This window comes from Pseudorca crassidens, chromosome 5 (assembly GCF_039906515.1).
Source record: "Pseudorca crassidens isolate mPseCra1 chromosome 5, mPseCra1.hap1, whole genome shotgun sequence".
Classification (NCBI taxonomy): domain Eukaryota; kingdom Metazoa; phylum Chordata; class Mammalia; order Artiodactyla; family Delphinidae; genus Pseudorca; species Pseudorca crassidens.
The window spans coordinates 69300966-69323902 of record NC_090300.1 but is presented as its reverse complement, the minus strand read 5'-3'; the positions used below and the strand labels follow the sequence as shown (position 1 = coordinate 69323902).

The 22937-nt window shown below is 46.1% G+C and overlaps 1 protein-coding gene across 2 annotated transcripts in view; it reads right to left on the bottom strand.

The window, feature by feature from the left end:
* Positions 1-2796: 2796 nt before the first annotated feature.
* The window catches only part of ST6GAL1 (ST6 beta-galactoside alpha-2,6-sialyltransferase 1), a 134580-nt gene continuing 114439 nt past the window's right edge, over positions 2797-22937 (bottom strand). For both annotated transcript variants that reach the window (XM_067738370.1, XM_067738371.1), the window contains 3 exons: positions 9478-9576; positions 8086-8260; positions 2797-5651 (listed from right to left, as the gene is read on the bottom strand). In XM_067738370.1, coding sequence (XP_067594471.1) covers positions 5404-5651; positions 8086-8260; positions 9478-9576 — 522 coding nt within the window. In that variant the 3' untranslated portion in view covers positions 2797-5403. The remainder of the gene's footprint in view (positions 5652-8085; positions 8261-9477; positions 9577-22937) is intronic.

Here is a 22937-nt window from a genome sequence, read left to right as displayed (position 1 = left end):
TCTCCATTGTGTATTCTTGCTTCCTTTGTTGTAGATTAATTGACCATAGGTGTGTGGGTTTATTTCTGGGCTTTCTGTCCTGTTCCATTGATCTGTATTTCTGTTTTTGTGCCAGTACCATACTGTTTTGACTACTATAGCTTTGGGAACTGCTAGTAGGGATTATCTTTGGGTGGAGATGGACTTTTTCCTCTTCATGATTTTGTGTATTGACAGTAAATATGTGTAACTTTTATAATCAGGAAAAGCATTTTCCTTAAAGAAAAAAGGGGGAATCCTGCCTGTCCCTCAAGACTGTCACCCACTAAGACTCCCCAGATCCCAGCCAAAATGAATCTTCTATAACTTCATTATTGTGCTTTTACCTTGTATGATCATATTCCTTCATATTTGGCATTTGCATAGTATTTTTCTTCTATGCAGTTATAAATTCATGCCTAACAACAATAACCATAATTTCCAGGCTTAGCTTTTCAAAAAATGGCAGCTCTCTCACTTGAACCTGATAATACTACACACAGACAGGGCAGGTCTAGTCTCCCAGGCTCTGATTTCTTGGAGGGCAGGTGCTGGGAGTCTTTGTCACTGTCTCCCAATGCCAGCCACAGTGGGTGCTCACTGTGCACTTGCTGGACTAAATAGAATTCCTCTCCCCATTATAAACTTGTTTTCCAGTCAATCCTGAGGATGACTGGATGGCAGCATAAATGCATTGGGTGATGGGATTTCATGGGTGCACGTGAGGCCTTTTCCTCTCTCCTGAAACTGATGCCATTACCCAAGCCCATAAGGATGAATTTTCTGGGTTAGGGTGTTCCTGCCCCAGTTAGAGTGGAAAGTGTCTCTGGGGCCATAATGCACTCCCCATCACATCACAGAACATCCTCGAAGGCTGCCGTGAGAGTCACAGACGAAGTAGAAACCAAAGCCACACAGGGAGCTGGGAATAGGGTGGGGGTGGCAGTCCCAGAGGCCCAGTGCACCGCTTCTCTGCCTCCTGCTTATGACTGGAGCCATTACTGGTGTGGGTAACGCACACTTGCCAAGGTGTGAAGCGTTCTGCAAGAACACAGAGCCTGGAGTTGGGCTTCAGTCAGTAAGGGGATCTGTGGGTGGGGTGGGCATGGAGGATGCAGGTACGAATCTCTCTCTCTATTGGCCTTTCTCTTTGTGACTTGTGTCTTTCTTCTCCTTAAGCAGCTGGTGAGGAAAAGAGAAGCCAGGGTCTCATTTTTCCTCCTTCACCCCTAACATACACACCTTAAAATAACCAGCAGATAGCAAAGTAGGAACCAGGGGAAAGGCAGCCTGGGGAGGTTGCAGAAGCTCCCCCAAGACCCAAACGGGGAAGCCTAGTGCCACCCCAAGGCCCAGCTCACCAGTTGAAAGGACTTTATAGAGATTTAAGGCCACTGTAAATTTGGCAAGCACAAATCTCAATTTCCAAACTAATTGAAATCTATTTTTCTTTCACTCCTCTTTTGAGCTCCTGTTCTCCTGAGATTCAGGCAGAAACCCAATCTCAGTCGAGATGGCGTTACATCTGAGTTCCAGGGAACTTGCAACGCTAAGGCATTACGTGCAGGGGTCGGGGAGTAGTCTTCCGTGTTATCTGACCTCTCAACACTACTCAGGGGTCCCTCATTCACGATCTCATCACTCAGCTGCTTCTTTGCCTCTCCAGGCACGGGAGCTCTTCAAGGCTGCCTAAGGTCCAATCTGCCTGGACTAGAGCCCCGTGAAAGCCTTGCTCTCCAAGGATTTGCTGGTCCTTCCTAGAGCTTTGGCTGGGGACACGGCACAGGGCCCTCTCTCCAGGTCCTGAGACAGCCTGGTTCCTCTCAGTGTTCTTTCCAGCCCCACTCCAGGGGACTCTGTTATAGGTAAGGAGTTATAAGCAGGGGTGGGGAAATATTTGTTTGCTAGGGCTGCCATAACAAAGCACCACGAACCGGGTGATTTCAACAGTAAAAATTTTGGTCTCACAGTCCTGGAGACTGGAAGTCTGAGGTCAAGGTGTCAGCAGGGTTGGTTCTTTCTGAGGGCTGTGAGGGAAAATCTTCCATGCCTCTCCTCTGGTTTCTGGTGGTTCACTGGCAACCTTTGGCTTGGAGAAGCATCACCCCGACTTCTGCCTTCATCTTCACATGGCGTTCTCCCTGTGTGCACGTCTACCTCTAAATTCCCCCTTTTGTAAGCACACCAGTCATACTGGATTAGGGGCTCACCCAGCTCCAGTATGACCTCATCTTAACCAATTGTCTATTTCCAAATAAGGTCACATTCTGAGGTACTAGGGGTCAAGACTTCAACATATGAATCTAGGAGGACATATTCAGCCCGTAACAGGAGGCGGGCAGGGCAGTTCATGGGGAAGAGGAATGATTCTTTTCTCCACTTACTCCTGCGCCTCCTCAGGATTTGTATGTAAACAATTTGGCTGTTCCCTTGGGACATCATTCCTTTAAGGGTTTTAGGCTTTTGAAACCAACCTTTTTTTCATTCTGCTTTCTGCCCTACTGCAGCCCTTCCCTGAGGTGTTGGATGAACCACACTTCATCATTTGAATCCCAGCAAGAGCAAAAGGAAGAAAATAAACCAGTCACTATCTCAAAGATGCTGTCCTGCCATGTAAGTAAGCATTCCTTTTCCTGGAGTGTTGAAAAGAGAGGCTAAGAGGCCAGAGGAGCTTGTGGGGGAGGATTTGGGGGTTTGGAATTCCAGTTGTGTCCTCTTTGGAGACAAGAATTGACAATGAGCAGTTGTTCCCTTAGCAAGTAAGAAAAGAGGGACAAGCTTTTTCAAAAACATTTATTTTAAAATTTTACATAATCTTTGGGTAATTCAGAATTAGCTTAGTCATGCTTCAGAAGTTTCTGAGACTGACGTCTCAACTCCAAACCAATATCAATAGCTTATCTGATTGATGGAAGGATTTCAGGACCTCATGGTATAGAATGAACAGATGGCTACTGAAGAAAACAGAACACCTTAGAGACAGTGGCTTTCCTACAGGACTCAGTCATAATTTTTAAATTACCTGTCACAAATATTAAACATCTTATCAGACTAATGATAATATCCACATCTTATTTGCATTCTACCAGTTTCCATGTAGAGAAAGCACAGAGTGAAATTAACTTGATCCCTTAATAACAACAACTAAAAGCTAGCATCTACCCAGTGTAGTCTTAGTGTCCACACCAACATCTCTCTCCTGATGATGGAATGCCACCTTCCTCTGCACTCAGTGCTCATGATTCAGAGATTGTGAGGAATTCATGGGCCCAGAGACATGGAAAAGACTCATGTTGCACAGCAGCCAGTGGCCCCAGTGCTCTGCCCATCCCCGAGCAGATCAGGCCTAAGCTGCAGGCAGGGAGGAGGAGGGGCACGTTCTGCACCCTCCACTCCCTCGGATGGTTTCCAGGGTGTTCTAAGCAGGGTAGGTGTAGTCTCCCAATAGGACATTAACTTCCCTCAGGACAAGGCCCCCTCTCTGGCCTTCAAAGCAGGGTCATGCCCAGATGTGAGCACAGAGAAGGTCCTTAGTAAAGAAGGGAGGAATGCAGCATGTACTGAGCACCTACAATATGCCAGGTAACCGTCACAGCACCTGTGAAGCAGGCTTGTCACCCACTTTACAGATGTGGAAACAGAGGCTCAGAGAGGAGAATTTGCCCATGGTGGCATATCGAGTAATAGGGGAACATCACTTTGAAAACCCAGGGCTTCTCACTCCAGAGCTCTTTCTACTGCCTCCTCAAGCCAGTGGTTTGGCAGCGAACGAGGATTCCAGCTCCAAAACAGCTGGTCTGGAGCTCAAACATTCGAGGCCCTTGAGCACACAGGGCTAGCTTTGGGAGTCCAGAAGCCTGGTCCAGTCCAGTGTGGCTCCCCATCGGGGGAGGGGACTTAGCACAATGGTCCAGGGAGTGAGTAGACAGACCACAGTGGGTAGGCCTCTGCCTGGAGACTCTGGTGTTGCTCCCTTGCAGGGAGGGGTGGAGGGTACAGCAATCTGATACACCTGGTGAGAATCAGTCATGATCTCCAGGGTTCTGACCTCTGAGAGCTACTTTTAAGTCCTAGGAAACCCCATTCCCAGTCCCTGAGAGACCTTTCACAAAAGGCCCGTGTATGTCCAAAAAAAAAAAAAAAAAAAAAAATGGGTGAGCGTATTTTAAAGTGGAAAATGCTTAAAAGTAATTTTGGAGGAGGAAGAGTAAAGGGAAAAACAAGATTGCAGGAGGAGGTGTGGGGGTAGGCAGCCAACAGGAAGACCTGGATATGGTGTGCACGCCCAGCGGGTAGGCTAGGCTCAGAGCAGGCGAGCCTGGGGAGATAGGGCTTTTGGCATCTGGCTTGCCTGGCATCTGTCACGGGGCTGCACTTGCTGCCTCAGACATGAGGGAGGGGCTTCCTCAAAAACTTAACTTGAAGCTCATGTAAATTCAGGCAGATCTTAGCGGATAAATATGGGTAATAAAGGCAGAAAGGAAAACACATCTCAGATGACTCGGACAGAATCTGCTTGACATGTTCTTCCTCTTCTAAAATCCACTCCACAGCCCCCAGCTCCATGAAGCCCTCTATGACCCACTGACACAGGAAGTGTGTGGCCCCTGCTGGTGCAAAGATGGCAGCACAGCAAACCCACCACCCTGCAAGCCCCCAGGGCACTGAGCACGCCGAATCCATTCAGTCACTCGCACTGAGCTGTAAGCAACTTGAGGATGGAGACTGTACCTTCTTTTCTGTACTCTCATCTCCTCACACATGGAGAGGGCTGTGGGTGCATCAAGACCCTTTGCTCACCAGCACCAAGGCCAAGGGCCGCCAGACCAGCGGAGTGATAGGAACACTGCCTCTCCCAGGGCGTGGACCTTAGGAGCAGCTTAGTAGTTCTGGAGGAACTGACTGTGTTTCCTATGCCTTGTGACACTTACTTGCCCCTCAGAGGCACCTTGTAATGGGCACAATCATAATATGGGAGAGTTTGTTTAAAACATGAAATCAGTGTCTAGGTGTAGATTTCAAGCGTGACAGAGCACTGGTTTGCAAGAATAACACCATTCCAGTTGGGAAAGCAGCCCAGCTTTGGCAGCCCTGCTGGGAAAGGTGGATCTCGCATTTACCTGTGCGGGGGAGGGGCAGAGAAGACTCTGACTGGAAGGAATCCTAGGCGTGTGTACGTGAGTGTGGTGGGAAGCTCTCGATTCACACAGCCCCACGACAAAAGGGCAGGCTGGGCCTGGGTCCCTGCCCTTGGATTCCTGAAGGTTCTTGCTACCTGGGCTGCAGGCGGTGATCATTCAGGAACAGCCTTCCTGGGCCCAGGGCGGCCAGGAGACCAGCTGTAAAATGCCCGATGGAGAAGGGTGGGGGGCCTGGCCGGGCAGCTTACGCTCCGCAGCGAATGCTTCGGAAGCCAGGCAGCGTGGCTTTTCCAAGCAGGTAAATGTCGTCGTCCGTGCCCCGGTTGAGGTGCTTCACCATGTTCTTCTCGAAGAGGAGCGGGTGGTAGGCGCCCATCGTGCAGGCGCTGTCGAAGAACTTCTGATAGTAGTAGCACACGTCGGTCTTGCGCTTGGATGGAAGAAACTCGTAAATGTCCACCTGGTCACACAGCGTCATCATGATGATGATGCCTGGAGAGGCGAGCAGAGGTGAGTCCTGCCCGGCAGCCCGCCCCAGCTCCCCAGAGTGCTGCCCAGGGAGCCCAGCAGCTTACGCCCCCACATCTGGGGAGGGGTCTGGCTGGAGTTCCTGAGTGTGATTCCCAGTCTGAGCTGTTCTGGGAAGCCAGTCCAGCAGGCTGTCCCTCTGGGTGCAGGGCCCTGTGCACCTTCGTAGGGGTTCGTGCTGCCCTGCTCAGCACCCAGGTCAGGGCCTGGTGCACAGCAGGTCCTCCCTGAACACTAATGGGTTGGAGGGCTCCATCATCAATGAACTGATGACTGTCCATAAGCTATGTGAAGAGACAGGACAACGTGACTGAGGAGACGGAACCATTCCGTGCAGATATTACCTTCTAGCAGCTCTGTAGATGGTAACTTGGGAGGCGTTTCTTATATCAGTACCCGGAGGAGCAGCGTGGGGAGGGAAGGCTTCGTGCCTCAGGTGGGAGGAGGGACCGTTGGCACAGGAGCATGCCGTGGTCTGTACTGATGCGCTCTGCTCAGTCAGGCGGGAGACAAGAGCCGGGAGGGTGTGGCCAGGTTGTGCTCTCAGGGAGGGTACAGAACACTCAGGGTGCAAACCCAGCAACAGGGAGGGTACAGAACACTCAGGGTGCAAACCCAGCAAGAGGTGGGAGACGCCTGCCACCACCCACGCTTGTCCCCACCTGGCTTGCTCATCTGCTTGGGGCCTCAGGTTCTTCATCTGCCCCAAGGGGGTGATTTACCCACGCTTCCTACCACATAGGCTATCGTTAGGATGCAATAACATCATGGCTCTAGACTGCTTTTGTCAACCATAAATATAGGGAATCTTTATGATGAACAGTCCTCACTAACAGCAAAACTGTAAACTGCTAGCAGCAACTCTGTTCTAGAAGAATCAGACATGGGAAAAGCCCCACCTCTGCCCTCTGGCTGCCTCCTGGTTCAGTGGGGGAGAAAAGACACCTCTGCAACTAACTGATGAAGGCACAGCAGAAGTGCTTCTAGAGATGATGGGAGGGAGCCCTCCATGAGAGAGGGTCCTGGTGCACCTCCCGGAGCACTGCTATGGGGCCTGGCAGGGGCTCTGGCCATGAGGGCTGGGCAAGGGGGAAAGCCTGGCGGTGGCGGGAATAGCATGGGCAAAGGCAGGCAGTAGGGCAATGAGAAAGTGTCCCAGGAAGCTCTCCATCTACTTCTGCTCAAAAGGGGTCCAGGGAGAGCCCCCTAATGCACCCATCCAAAAGTAGAAGAGAAAGGCATGAAGACGATGGGATGCTGAAAGCGCTTCCATCTCTTTCTATCAGGAAATGCCTCTGATAGTAAACACTTATTTGTTCGTTTGCTCAAGGAACGTTTAGCTCAGGGCTATCCTGCACCAGACCCACAAGGATGAGGCAAACGCAGTCCCTGCCCTGAGGGACTTTGCAGTCCAGTAGGGAAGATGGGTGGGCCGGGACCGTGAGGTGGGCGGGGGGGGCGGGGAGCCGTAGGCAGCCCTGGAGGCTCGTGGAAAGTGCCCGTGGTCCAGCTGAACTCAAAGTGAACGGGAGGGAAGGGCAGACGGGCCATCAGGGTGGAGAGGTGTGGAGTAGGTCCAAGAAGAAAGTCTGTAGCCAACATGCAGGGCCCCCAGCACTCTGACCCCAGCCCACCCCCACGTCAGCACCCACAGCTCCATTCGTGGCCCCCAAACCCGGCTAAGCCTCACCGCTCAGGCTTCTCTCAGGGCCACGACTAGGGTGGTCACTAGGGTGAACAGATTTTTGAAATTCTGAATAAAATATTATTGACTCTTCCTTTTTCCACAGATTTTAATATGGCCCAGGACAATAATGACATTATTATTGATCCTGTCTTTATCTAAAATTTTGATATTTTGTCTATCAAAATTTTGCAGTAATTGTGATTTTTTTAAAAAAGATACTGTATTAAGATATCATTTGTTTCTGAATTTCTTGGCACCTCCTTAAATCGACACCTGAAGCAAGTGTTTCGCTGGCCTCATCCGAGTCTCAGCCCTGCTCCTCCTGTTTTCTTGCCGCCTGTCGTCTGTGCTTCCCGTTTCTCCATCTCCACCTGCCAAATCCTCCCCTCTCCCAGGCCTGGGCCAAGTTCTCAAACTGTCCCTCTGGAAGGGGGTCCTCTCTCCTATGGCAACGGGCTGGTCACTCTTTCCTGGCACAAACTGAACGTTGCCGCAGACACCTGACTGAACTCTCCCACTGGACACCCTGAAATTAAGGAGGCGGAGTCTATCTTACCGACCTCTGTGTCTTAGCTGGAATTTGCCTCAGCGTACAAACACAGCCAAAACCTAGCAACTGTGTGGTGAACGAACAAACGAATGAGACCCCAGTAGAAGGCTAATCTGTTCTAGAATCAAGCACAAGAGGTCCTTCCCCAGACATGGACTCACCGAGCATCCCAGAAGAGGGGGGGTTTGGCTGAATCTGCTCGGGGGAGATTTCTTGAATGACGTCCCACAGCTCCCAAGGCATCTGGGGCTTGAGGATGTAAAAGGGCTGATCAGGATGAAGCTTACGATAACTCTTGAAGCTATCGAAGAAACTGTAGTCGGGATTCTTGTACCACTGAAAAAGAAGGAAGAGGTCTTCTCAAGGAGAGCAACGTGCCAATGCCACTGCTGCCCCCAGGGGGTCATCCTCGTCTGAGGACTTGAGGGGAGGTGGGGAAGGACCAAGGCAGACTCCTGAGGCACAGACAATTCCGGACTTCAAGCTCTCACTCGATAGTGGGGGAGCCAGCACTGTGCTCACCAAGCTTTGAGCTTGTTGACCCTGGAACGGCTTCAGACTTCAGGATCCTAGAATCTGGGAAGGATATCAGAGCCGAGAGGGCCTCTTGGCCCTATCTAACCCCACCTCTCTTTTAAAGGGGTGAAAACGGGGGCACAGCTTGCCACATCTGTGGATTCACAGTCCTTGACCTGACCCAGGCAAATTTCAGTTCTAAGTGAGATCAACACAAAACTGGAAACTGAGGTAGTGAGAGGACAGTGCCAGGGATACCAGAGCCCATCAGCTATTGGTGTGTCCAGCATAAGAATTAAGTGTCCCAAGAACAGTGCTCTCTGTCCCTCCTCCCTAAAGCCATTCTCCTGTGGCCACTGCCACAGCCAGTATCAGGGACAGGCCCGTATCAGGGAGAGGCCAACTGACGTGTGTAACGGTGAGAGGGTCATTCTGGAGAAGCTAGACTCCAGCAGGACTGAGACTCTTTCTCCTTCCCTGGAAAAGCTGATGTTGCAGATCTGGGCCCTCTGCTTAGCAATCAAGTCCCAGGGAAGGTGACCCCCCGACATGCACACACATTCTGTTTTCCTCCTCTGCACAATGGGAATAACCATGCTTCTGCCTATCTACTTCTTTATGTAGCTACGAGAGTGAAATGAGAAGCATCTGGAAATTGGAAGTGTGGGAAGAGTGTGGTAATATTACGTATAGAAGTGATAGTAACCACTGTCTATTCCTGCTGGTGCCCGTCAGGAATAATAATTGTATTACATGAACACAATCCACCCCAGATGGTGGGAAATCCAGCCACTGTTACAGCTGGTACAGACCATAATTGGGAGACAAATACATGGCAGTGCAGGGTGGGCATGGCGAGCACTGGTACAGGACAGGAATCCTTCTGAACTGCTAGTCCAGAAGCGGGGTGCCCTAAAATGGAAATAGCCAGCCCTCAGTGTGGTCCAGGTCAGCCGTGACTTTAAAACCCAGGACCTCAGGGAAATCTATAGACAAACAGGTGACTCAATCCCAATTTCCCATGGACACCCACTTACCTTTGGGATATCTGAATGGTAAACAGACGGGTCCCATACAATTAGGATTCCTTCATTGTACAAACTGTCTTTGAGGAAGCGCCCTTCTGTGGTGACCAACTGCAGGAAGAAACAGACAAGCTGTCACCTGGACATTTACATGTGACTGTTGGCTTGTAGTAATACCTGACACATTATAAGTACCACCTGAGGCCCCAGAGCCCCATGAAGCTTCTGAGTTTTGGTGCAGCACTTAACTTAAGAAGAAGGCAAAGATGCCAGCCAGAACTGTGTGGGCCTGAAAGGACATTTTGTCATAATTCATCAGCCATAGAGTAGAAAGGGTTCCACTCAGACTTTTGAGGTTGTTGGAGCCAAGGGTACAGTGAAAATGGCTCTGGGTATAGTCCCCTGCAGTCATACCTTATATGGGAGTCGGGGGGGGGGGTGAGGTTTAAAGTCAGAATCTCATATAACCAAAATGATCTCTGAAAAGCCCTTCAGTCACCTATAAAGTTCAGCACGTAGTTATTACAAAGCATGATGGAGACGGACACAGGACATCTCAGAATCTAATACAGGCCATGGTTTCTGCAGCACTGGACCAGATGCCAGTATCTGTGGTTGAGCACCAAATGAAGTAGTCGGCTCGTGTGGAGGGACCATGGCATATGCAGAAACATACGCTTAAATGTGAGAATCTCACCAGGCTGGGGCAGTGATCACGTGCACCGTGCTGGGGAACCAGCTACTGCTCCTCTCCTCCCCACACTCCCAGGCTCCCCTGCTGTCAGGCTGGCCTGGGCAAAATGTGACTGTGATAAGACTCCATGGAACAGATCAGTTTTGCAAAATCCATTAACAGCCTTTTAAAAAAGCAGAAACTAACACACCATTGTAAAGCAATTACACTCCAATAAAGATGAAAAATAAAATAAAATAAAAATAAAGTATTTACTGTATACCCTTTGACTCAGTAATTTTACATTTTGGCATTTATCCTAAGAGAAGCTAAATTTGGGAAAAAATTATGAACAGAAATGTTAATTAAAGTACTTATCAAAATATGAAAAGTGTGGCAGCAGAAGGTGAAAACTACTAGACTTATTACAGAAAGACCTGGCTCAGTTCTTGGCTTTGCCACTCGTCTGATGACCGTGAGAAGGTCAGACAGTCGCCCTAGGCCTAGTGCAGGTAACACTGCCCTGCTGTCTCAAACAGGAGGTGTCTTGAGGATCAAATGCGGCACAGGAGTGAGTGAGAGAGAGAAGGGGCCCCGAAGGCTTAGCAATGAAAGAAGCTGTGTCCCTCTTAAGGGACAGAGTTGTTTTGTGTGATCTGCTGTCAGTCACCTTAAAAAGCAGGTGGGAGATGATGTTGCCCAGGTGTAAAATGAACAAATGGCAGAAATCAAAACAAGAATTGACTGGAATTGAAAGCAAGAATCACAACAATAATCCCTCCCCAGGAATTCCCTGGCGGTCCAGTGGTTAGGACTCGGCGCACTCAACTGCCTGGGGGCCCAGGTTCAGTCCCTGGTTGGGGAACTAAGATCCCCGCAAGCCGCACAGCATGGCTCCCCTCCAAAAAAATCCCTCCCCACCTCGATCACTCACCATCACGAGGGGGCTGAGACTTAATCAATGTCCCTGCAGTATCTGAAGAATGACTATGGGAAGATGGGTGGTCTGTACAACCAAGGATGGCAATTTGCCAAGAGCCTCTAAGGTCATTCAGCTACCCCGTCCCCACACCTTCCCCCAGACGTAGGAAGGTCCTGGGAGCCTGAAGAATATCATCTCATTTCCTCAGTGTATCTTTGAAACAAGAACTATTGGTGGTGGGCCCACCCTGGCCAGAGATTGTGCAGTTGTACTGCGTGCTAAGGAGCCCCCAGGCAGTCACAGGGTGCCAGAGTGAGGATGGCCATGAGGTAAGTGAATGTTAAGGGACAAATAAGACTAGGCAAGTCAAGGGAGTGAGGAGGGAGAGGGAAGAGGACCTGGACAGAAGAAACGACGTGTGCAAATCCCCAGATGTGAGAATACATGGCAGAGACTGCTAGGTGTCACCCCATACCCATCCTCTCTTTCCTCCTTGGTAACAGATACCTCAACACATGGCTACCTAAAATAAAGACTACCTGAAATAAAAATTTCCCAGCCTCTCTTACAGCTAAGTATGGCCATGTGACAAAATGTTGGCCAAAGGTGTGTAAGCAAGTGTGACTTCCAGGAACTGTTCTTAGAGTCAGGGTTATGCCCTTCCTTGTTCATTCCTCCTTCCTGCTGGCAAAAAGTGGATGTGATGGCTGGCGCTTGAGCAGCCATCTTGGACCATGAAGTGCAAGTCACGTGTTAGAATGGCAGATGCACAAGGGAGTAGAAGCTTGAGTTCCTGACTCTCTGGAACACCATACCAACTCTAGACTTCTTTTACATGAAAAATACATTTTTATCTTGTTAAGCTAGTGTTGAGAGGCGGGCAGAGTATTCCTGTCACTTGCAGCCAAACCTAATTCTAATTAGTAGAGTGAATAGCTTTTTTGGGAATTGCAGTTTGTCCAGTGGCTTAGATACAAAAGGAGGGCCAGAAGGGGTCGGAGAAGTGTAGGCAGGGGCCACACCAGGGAGCTTAGCATTTCCTCAGTAGATTACAGGACGAGTGAAGGCTTGTAAGTGAGAAGAATCCAAACTGACCCGTGTTCTGGACTAGAGTTTTTACAGAAAAGGAGATCAGATAGAAGCTGCTGCTATAGCCTAAGTAAAAAATGATGGGGAAATGAAAAAGAGTTACAACTGTCAGCTGTAGGCTTGTAGACTAACTGGTTGTTGAAAGTGAAGAAAAAAGAGGTCAAGGTGACTCCTGGACCTCAGGCCATTTCCTAAAATGAGAACTTGGAAAGAAGAGCAGCTGGTATGTGCCTTTGGGAGTGGAGTGGGGATTTGAAGTTCAAGGATGAGGCAACTGACCTGGAGTCCCACAGGTGAGCGGCCATAGGAACTAGGAGGGGCCCCACACCTTCCAACATTAAGCACTGTCCTCTTTCTGTGGAGAACACGGTAACTCACAGCACAGGAATTCAGCGCTACAGTCCAAAGGCAGAGTGTGCATCCTGGCAGACAGGGCTTTGCAAGGTAGACATGTTTGAGCGGGTGACAGGGAGGCCCCAGGGGGAAGTGGGACACCCTCACACTATTTTTTACATGACTTTCATGACTGAACTCTACAATTTCACTCCCTGTCCCATCCCACTCCACCCCCCATTCAAAAAAAAAATCTGGTATATTGAAAGTCTAAGCCTTAAGCTATGCTTCTTTCTGTGCAGAGGACCTGACACCAGGTGATTTATCCCTACTCACTTACCTTCTCTGGGCCCCAGGTGCCTTATTTATAGGACATGACCATCCTGTAAGTCCCTGCCTGGGTGACCAGCCATGTCTGGACAACATCTCAGTCTGTCATTTGTCCAACTGCAGCACAAGTGACTTAAAAATAAAGCTCTTCTCAGATGCTCCTGTACTCACCCACATGCACAGTCTGACCTGAGTTCAGGGATCCCCAGGGCCTCATGATGAAGAAAGCAAGTCATTGCCAGAGCAACGGAGCCCCCAGGCAGTACATGCCAGGAAAAGACTACACTTGGGAGATGGACTGTTGCTGTTTAGCAACCTGTTTAAAGTAAACTTTGCAGTCATAAAGTAAGAAATAGTCACTGCAGAAAGTTAGAAAATACAGGAATCCACGTGCACGCGCCCGCACACACACACACACACACACACACACACACACACACATACACAATCTATCTACATACATATGGAAGAAAATAATCATGCATAACTGCATTCTTCAGATATTCCCACTGTGAATATGTGAGTCTTTTATCTTACCAGATCTTTCTTCCCCTCTGTTATGAACTGAATTATGTCCCCCTGCACCAAATTCATATGTTGAATCCCTAACCCCCAGTGTAACTATATTGGAGATGATAGGGCCTTTGGAGAGGTAATTAAGGTTAAACAAGGTCATAAGGATGGGGCCCTAATCTAATAAAACTGATGTCCTTATAAGAAAAAGGAAGAGACAGCAGAGATCTCTCTCCCCCCAACCGACATGCACATGAGATGGCATAGAGAGAAGGTGGCCATCCATAAGCCAGGAAGAGCCCTTGTCAGAAACCAACCTTGATGACACCTTGGTCTAGTATTTCTGGCCTCCAGAACTGAGAAAATAAATCTCTCTGTTTCAGCCACCCCATCTGTGGTGTTTTGTCATGGCAGGCCTAGGAAACTAATACACTGTGTGTGTGTGTGTATGTGTAGATATTGATATCTCTTAACTATAGAGCTTAGGCTTAGTGGTTTTGTTAAACTCAGACAACAGTCCAGTTCGATGTCTTCTCGCTTACCCCTCACAATATTTCCAAGCCCCAAACAGGGCTTGAAAAGGAAACTGAGAGGTTATGAAACTGGCCCAAGATCACACAGCTAGGAAGGGATGGAGCTGGGTTGCAAATCAAGGTATGTCTGACCTCCCACTGTACTAGGCAATCTTTCAAAAATGTTAAGGGACGATAAAGTAAAGTTTGTGTTCTGGCCACCAGATTTGCAAATTTGCCACAGTTGCAAAGCTAGCTAGTGCTCTAGGAAGACAAAGAGGTCTTCAAGGTCTTCCGTAGACCTGAAAAATGATATGAAGGCTCTGGGCCTTAAGGGAAGGCCTGACCATTGTAAACTGGACCTGGACAGGGAAGTGCTAAACAGAAGGGCACCACAAATTGAAACCCACCACAAACCCCAAATCAGAGGGGCCCGTAATTCTACCTAGAATCACAGGAAAGGTCATCCAAAGAACCATAATATATTAGAGGAAGTAAATGTTGGAAAGTACTTAAATGTTCAAGCAAAGGAGATTGAAAGAATAAACTGTGAAACTCCCCCACAAAGCAGTACTATGCAGCTGCAACAAAGAATGAGGAAGATTTCTATGAACTGATATGGAGTAGTTTCCAGAAGGTACTGGGAAAAGGCAGACTGTAAAAGAGCATATATAGTCTACTACATTTTTGTAAGGAGTAAGGTGAATTAAAACATATATATTTATATATATATTTGTCTTTACAAATAGAAACATATAAGTATAAATCACACAACAGTAGTGAGTTACCTACAAAGGGTGGTGGTGAAACAGGGTGGAAGGAATTCAGGAGTGAGTAACACTCACCTTTTTGGATACCTTTTTGGATAGTTTTGAATTTTGGAAGCATGTTAATATTCTGTGTTTTTTTTTTTTTAAGTAAGGAAAAGGAAAACCTAGAACTGGAACAAAATGAATACAGTTGAATTTCAAATGAATTCATAATCAAAGTGAAGAGAAACAGAAGGACTAATCGAGGTAACTTAGGGTTACCTCATTATTTGGCCATATCCCCTCAGTCTTGGGCAGGGTGTGAAAGAGAATTGCAAACAAATCCTAAACTTTGATAGGTTTGTTTTATGTAGAGATATGCAAAACAATTTTCAAATTACTTTAGATGTACTATAGATATGAGCAAATAAATCAGTGTGCTGATGTTGTTAGAAGGGGGATTCTCACTTTGAAAGAAGGGGGGGGTTACAAATACACAATGGGGAAGGCAAGGAATACCTTCATGTGGAAAGACTGAGGTATCAATTTAAGTCTGTCATTTCTAAAATAGGTATCTTTGCATGTATATACATGTGTCTATGTAGGTGTGTATACATATACATGTATGCATATGTGTAAATGAATGAATACACATGTATGAGTATTGTGTGTGTACATGCATATATTTCCTCTACCTGCTGAAAGGGCCAAGAAGCAAAGACAACCTCGTTAGGCATGAACATATCTAGTACCTAGATCTTGGTCTCTAATACCATTTTTCACTTAAAGGAACCAGGGCTCCTTGGGAAAAACTGGCATATCCCAGAAGTAGGGTAGGATAGTATGGGGAAATAAAACTTCCCAGGATCTCTCGGCACTCCTGCAGAAAGCCCCAGATTCCTGAGACTTTATAAACAATGAGAATAAAATCTATAGCTATTTGTCTAGTTAATTGCTCTTCTCTGACTCAAAACATAGTAAAACTTCGCTTATCTCCCCCAAGAAGCTAAATGGTTACAGCTCAGACTATATCTCTAGGTTAATACAAATATATTCTAAGAGACCAGGAAGACCGGAGCAGGAGGAAAGAGCCCAGGAACTTAGGGACAGCTCTAGGTAAGTTTATTTATATTCCAAAGGGCTGGAGTAAGAAGGGGACTCTTTTTCAGCTACCTCCTGCCTTTTATAAGCAAGGGAAAAAAATGACTTATTTTTTGTCCCTTGCTTATAGGGTACCTGGCTACTCATGTAGGATAATTGGCCTGGCTCTTATTGCATTGCACTAGGAATAAGAATGTAAGCGGAGACTAATGCACTTCTTACTTACTCTAAGGTATTTAAATAAGAAATCTGTCTCTGAGCCAGAACACTTTGTGCATTCAGGATAAAATTAATAAAGATGAAATATTAAAAACCCAACAGATAGGTTACAAAATGAACTGGAACATCTTGTTAAGCCAGAAAGTATAGAAGTATTTTAAAAAACGATGAGGGCATGCATGTCATGGGGAAACAAGAGCCAGCTTGACGGAACTCCCACTAGCCAGATCTGGGACAAGTTGAACACCTAAGTAGTTCAGAACCGTAATGAATTAGAAACCATTGAAAATATAGGAATCTCTGAGTTCTTACCAATAACAAATACAAAAAGAAAAGAAAGAAAGAAAGGGAGGAAGGAAAGGAGGGAGGGAGGGAGGGAGGAAGGAAATAAATGGAGGAGGAGAAGGGAGGCTTCTTGCTTATAATAAAATTCTGGGTGCCAGCTGGATTACATGGAGAAGGGAGAGCTGAAGTTAAAAGACCCATCATTTTTCAGCCATCATAGTAAAGGCTGGCTCAGGCAAAAGTGATCGATGAATGTTAAACGTAGGAGGGAATTTTGATCTGGAGAATAATGGCACAGTATTAAAAGTGTTCACTCATAGACCGCAAGGGAAAAATGTAATTATACAGTGGCCAAATCAAACAACACCATATCCAAGCTGAAGGGCAGATGGACACTGGATGCCTCCTGATATGATGCTCTTAGGAGGATACAGTGTCATTTGTGTAGTTTTCCAGCCAGAAATACAGAAACTGAATTTAATACTGAGAAAGCATCAGATAAACCCTAAATTTGAAAAAACTTTAAAGAAGGACTTTATTCTTCAAAAATGTCAGTGTCTTAAACGACAGAGGATATGGAAATATTCTAGGTTGAAGGAGACTAAAGAGGCGTAACAACTAGATGCAACACGTGATCCTAATCTGGATCTTGTGCTAGAAGAAAAAATATGCCATAAAAGACATTATTGGGTCAATTAACAAAACTGCAATGCAGCCAGATTAAGGTATGGTATCAGTGTAAATGTATGAAGTTGATAACTATATTTTGGTTACATAAGACATATTCTTAGGAAGTACACATTAAAGTATTATCTTGGTCAGTTCAGGCTACTATAACAAAATACCACAGACTGGATGCCTTAAACAACAGACATTTCTTTGTTACAGCTCTGGAGGCTGGAAAGTCCAAGATCAAGGTACCAGCAGATTCAGCTACCAGGTGAGGGCCCACTTCCTGGCTTGCAGATGGCTGCTTTCTCCCTGTGTCCTCACATGGTAAAAAGAGAGCAAGCTCTAGTCTCTCTCCTTATTTTTTTATGAGGACAGCAATCCCATCGTGGAAGCCCCTCCCTCAAGACCTCTTCTATACCTAATTATTTCCCATTTGTCCCGTCTCCAAATACCATCACATTGGGGGTTAGGACTTCAACATATGAATTTGGGGGAGAAACATTCAGTCCATAACGTTCTACCCCTGTATCCCCCAAAATCATGTCCTTCTCACATACAAAACACATTAATTCTACCCCAACATCCCCAAAAGTTTTAACTCATTCCGGTATCAACTCTAAAGGCTGAAGTCCAAAGTCTTATCTAAATATTATTATCTAAACCAGAAGAGAGCAAAACGATTCAACCTGAAGTTAAACTGTTCTCCTGCTGTGAACCTGTGAAACTGGATAAATTATGTGTTTCCTAAATACAGTGGTGGAACAGGCATAGAGTAGAGATTCTCATTCCAAAAGGGAGAAATTAGAAGGAAGAAAGAAGTGACAGGTTCCAAGAAAGTCTAAGCCTAGCAAAGTACATACCATTAGATCTTAAGGCTTGAGAATAATCCTCTCTGGTTTGATGCTCTGCCTTATAGACGTGGTGGGGCATCAGTCCCACCTGCGTGGCTCTGCCGGGTAGGAGTCACTCCCCCAAGGCCCTGGGCAGCTGCCATATGGCCTACTGAGGTCAAGGCAGTGCCCTGCCCCCTTTGAAACCAAGGAGGCAGCCCTGATGGTCTCTGAATCACCATTGGGTTCATTCTTCCCTTGTCTTGAAGAATGGTATATGTTTGCGGGCAAAGAGCTCTATAGTTTGGTCCTGTAGAATCTAAGTCTGACAGCCTGCCTTCATTTTGTCCTGTATCCACACTCGTTCAGTTCACACTAGCAGTGTTTCTGCTGGGGTGGCTGATTAGGTCTGTGGTTCACTCCCACACTGACCTTTTTATCAAATGCTTGTTGGGCCATCCTCTTAGTTTTTTTCAGAACAAGTTTTCTCATTTTTTGCAATATAGATAAGCTGAGAATTTTCCAAATCTTTTAAGTTCTGTTTCCTTTTTGCTAAACAATTCCTTCTTCAATTCATTTCTCTCCTCTCACATTTTACTAAAAGCCCCACCTCCCTCCAAATACTATCATATTGGATAGTTAGGGCTTCAACATAAAATTTGTGGGAGAGCTGTAAACTTTCAGTCTGTAACAAATATTTAGGGCTTGATGTCTGCAATGTATACAACTTACTCTCAAATGAAAAAAAATATGAAAGATGGATAGATCAGATGATATAGCAATGGGGTAAAATGAAAAAATAAGTGAATCTGGATAAACGGTATATAGGCATTCTTTGTATTTGTCATATTATTGCAACTTTTCTGGAAGTTTTCAAGTATTTTCAAATAAAAAGCTTAAAAAAACGAAGTTTGGAGGCAATCCACTGAGTGAACAGAAGGTTCTTTGGACTATATTTCATTCAACAAATATTTCTTGCACATCTACTACGTAATGGGCACTATCCTGGGCACCTGGGCATTGGGCATCAATGAACAAAACAGGCCAAAAATGCCTCCTCTCATAGTGGGAGAGCTAAGTGATAAATGAGATGGATAAATTATATGATGGGAGTGAGAAAACATGGACTTAGAACGTGTCACCAGAGAGCCAGGAAAGAGTCCTGGACAGGCCGTTACGAAGGCTTCAGCCTACATGGGCCTGCCATTGTGCTCTGTGCAACTGTACAGCTCACCTTCTCCTCTCAGGCCTCAGTTATCTCATTTGTAAAATGAAACAATCAGGCAAGACCCTGAGCTTCACAAAGGCAGGGAGCATGTCTGTTTCTGTTTTACTGCTGTTGTTGGCAGCTGAGTTCTAGCCCTGTTCACAAAGTCTGGCATGGAGCAGGTGATCAGTAATTCATTCTGAAATGAATGGCTAGTTGATCTCCGAAGTCCTTTTCGGCTCTGGGATTTCCAATACCATTTGGATCACCTTAAAGGATGTCATGTCACTTCTGACATCACATCTTATTCCACAGATATTAGAAGGATAATGAGGAAATATGAACAACTTTATGCTAACAAAGTCGATAACGTAGAAGAAATGAACAAATTTCTTGAAAGATATAGACTAACGAAGCTCGGGAAGAAGAAACAAGTGACGTGAATAACCCTGTGTCTATTAAAGAAGTTGAATTTGTAGCTAAAAACCTTCCCACAAGGTAAATTCTAGGCCCAGATGACTTTACTGGTAAACTCTACCAAACACTCAGGAAAAAAGTAATACCAGTTCTACACAAACCCTTCCAGAAAATTTTAGACGAACCATTCCCAGCTCACTCTACAAAGACAGCATTACTCTGATATCAAAAATACAGACAGACATAACAAGAAAGGAAAATTACAAACCTATATCCCTCATGAACACAGATGCAAAAATTCCTAGCAAATGACCTCAAAGTGTAGACATTTGATGACTGAGTGAGATTCTGATGTAAGCACTGGTTGTGCGTGGTGACTGAGCTGAAATGTGGTGTGAGGTCAGATAGCAGGTTATTTTAAAGATAGCTATTTTCCACAAATTAAATATAGGTTTTGAATGTTCCCTTCAAGATTCAGTAGTGCCCTCACAGAAAGAACTCCATGCCAAAGAACTCCAGGCCGGGGGTATCGGCCCCACACTGGAGTACACCCTGCTTTTTTTTCATTGCAGTAAGAACACTTAACATGAGATCTACCCTCTTAACAAATTTTTAAGTGCAAAATATAGTACTGTTAACTATCGGCACAAGGTAGAGCAGATCTCTAAGAACTTATATATCTTGCACAATTGAAACTTTATACCCATTGAATAGCAACTCCCCATCTGTCCCTCACCCCAGCCCCTGGCAACCACCATTCAACAATCTGCTTCTATAGAATATTACTCAGCATCAAAAAAGAAGGAAATTCTACCAAATATGACAAATATGGATGAACCTGGAGGACATTATACTGAGTGAAGTAAACCAGACACAGAGGACAAATACTGCACGATTCCACTTACATGAGGTATCTCAAATAGTCAAACTCATGCAAAAAGAATATACTCTGCTTCCGCACAGCACCTTTACTGGCTTTGTGTGTGTGTGTGTATGTTGGGGAGCGGGGTGTGTCTTCTTCTCTTCAACTAAACGGAAGCCCTTATGAGGAGGAGAGCGTTGCATTCTCCTGCTCTTCCCCCATACTAGGCAGGGTCTCGAGGGAGCTTATTCGATTGACTGAATGGAATCTAGGTAGCTGGCTGCACACCAGATGGATGGGCTACACAAGGAAGAGAAGACCAAGGGCAGCTCTGGCACGTTGAAAGCCACTTATGACCCAGAGGTTTGGAGTAAGAAGGCACCCTGTGTCCAATATCATCAAGTCGAGCCCCTTCTGTGTTTCTGAAAAATATCAGCGACCTAGAAACGCTTAAAGAAAGCTCAGGGGAGTTAATGTACCACCGGCAAACAAACCTAGATCCAGATCCACCTCTACTGCTTAGTTTCTGTGCTACCCTGAGTAATTCACTTCAACTCTTTGAACCTTAGTGTCTTTATCTAAAATGGTGTTTTGTGGCCACACCTCACAGAGTTGTCATGAAATGTGGTAAGACAGGTATGGCCCTTAGACAACAGAAGTATTTAGTAAGTGGCATCAGCTAATATCTCAAGCCCCATTAAGTGATCTGGCAATGCCCTGGGTGAAGTCCAGTCCACGTATCACTATGCACAGGGTGTAGGTTTTCTCTTCCCAAACCTGTACAAGAGCTTCTAAGGAAGCCACTGGGCCCAGCAGGGGCTCAGCTGAGTCTCACGAAACCTTTACACTTAGAGTCACAATTGAATTTGTTTAAAGACCCACATTTAGCTCTATGTGGTTTCCCTATGGAATCTCATAACAACACCTGGTACATAGATGCCTGCGTAGAGCTGCTGAAACTTCACGGTATGACACCATTCTCTTTAAAAAGCCATCTTCTCAATTAGAAACCACCTCTTTGTTTTCCATGGCTTTGTCACAGGCCAGATGCACAAAAGTCTGTCCTCTGCATGTGAGGAGGCTGGGAGCTGAACAAACAAAACCGGGCCCAGCTGCCGTCCAGAGGAGCTCTCCCTCTGGGAAGAAAATGAGCTGCTCAAAGGCACAATTTACCAAACCCACAGCTATTCCCCCAGGAACTCTGGGGTGCCCACTTGCCTGGGAAATGGGAGGGCACAGTGACTGCCCAGCAGACACAGGCAGGCCTTCACGCTGCACTAGGGACAACGGCCACCCTTTACACAGCCTTTGCTTCAGCATGAGGGCCTCTGAGTGACATGCTCCACGCTCAGTAATCTCACTGGATCCTACAAAGACCCAGCAGGGCAACTTTTCTTATTTCCCTTTACAAATAAGGGAACTGAGGCTCAGAAAGATAAGGCGACTTGCTCAAGTCACTCACGCAGTTAGGTACTGAGGGAGAAATTCGATCAAGGTCTGTCTCTTAATTCCCAGGCAACCTTACCTTGGCTTTATTTTCTTTCATTGAGGTATAGTTGGTGAACAGTATTATATGTTTCAGTCACAATATAGTGACTATGTTTAAAGGTTATACTCCACTTAAAGTTCTTATAAAATAAATGCCCTGTGCTGTACAATATATCCTTGTAGCTTTTTATTTTGTACCTAGTAGTTTTCTACCCCTTAATCCCCTGCCCCTATCTTGCCCCTCCCCACTGGTAACCACTAGTTTGTTCTTTGTATCTGTGAGTCTGTTTTTGTTGTTGTTGTTACATTGACTAATTTGTTTTATTTTTTAGATTCCACATATAAGTGATATCATACAATATTTATCTTTCTCTGACTTATTTCACTTAGCATAATACCATCCAAGTCCATCCATGTTGTTGCAAATGGCAAAATTTCATTCTTTTTTATGGCTGAGTAATATTCCATTGTCTACATGTACCACATCTTCTTTATCCATTCATCTGTGGATGGACACTTAGGTTTCTTCCATGTCTTGGCTATTGTAAATGGTACTGCAGTGAACATTGGGGTGCATGTGTCTTTTCTCAGCATTGTTTTTGTTTTGTTTGGATATATACCCAGGAGAGCAATTGCTAGAAATTAAAGTTTCAGAATCTTTGAGGATTGAGGGTTAGTCCTTCACTAAACACCTGGAAGAGATGCCCGAGAAGGGAGTGGCCTCCCGAATCCAAGAGAATTTCCAGGCCTCCTCCGTGCTCCCTCTCTTGCCTGCAGCTTCCTACTGATCTGCAGACCATCCCACCCCTGAGCAAACAGCTGGATTTCTCTCTGAATCCACGCTCCCCAACCTCGAAGCGGCTAGCACGGCCTGGAGACCCTACTCCATTCCTCTGGTTTACTCTTTCCTCAATGACAATTTCAAACCTTCTTGGCTCAAACCTCCTCTATTGAAACCTCTCTTCCCCTCAGCCTCCCTATGAAAAGCCTCCTTTTCTCTGTACCCTACCTTGCAGAGAAAATTGAAGCCCCGTCATCCTTCCACTAGAGACGGCCTCCAGCTACTCCCCTGCATCCTTCTTCCCTTCTGACCCCTCCTGACCCCTCCTGCTGGGGTTAATCCTCCACTAGGCTTTGGATCCACCACTCCCACCACTGACTTAATTATCTCCTCTTTTAAGTATATTCAGTTTCTCTATCAACTGGTTTTCTCCTCATTGACTTAAATTTGTGTGTGTGACAAAATATGTATAACATAAAATGCACTCTT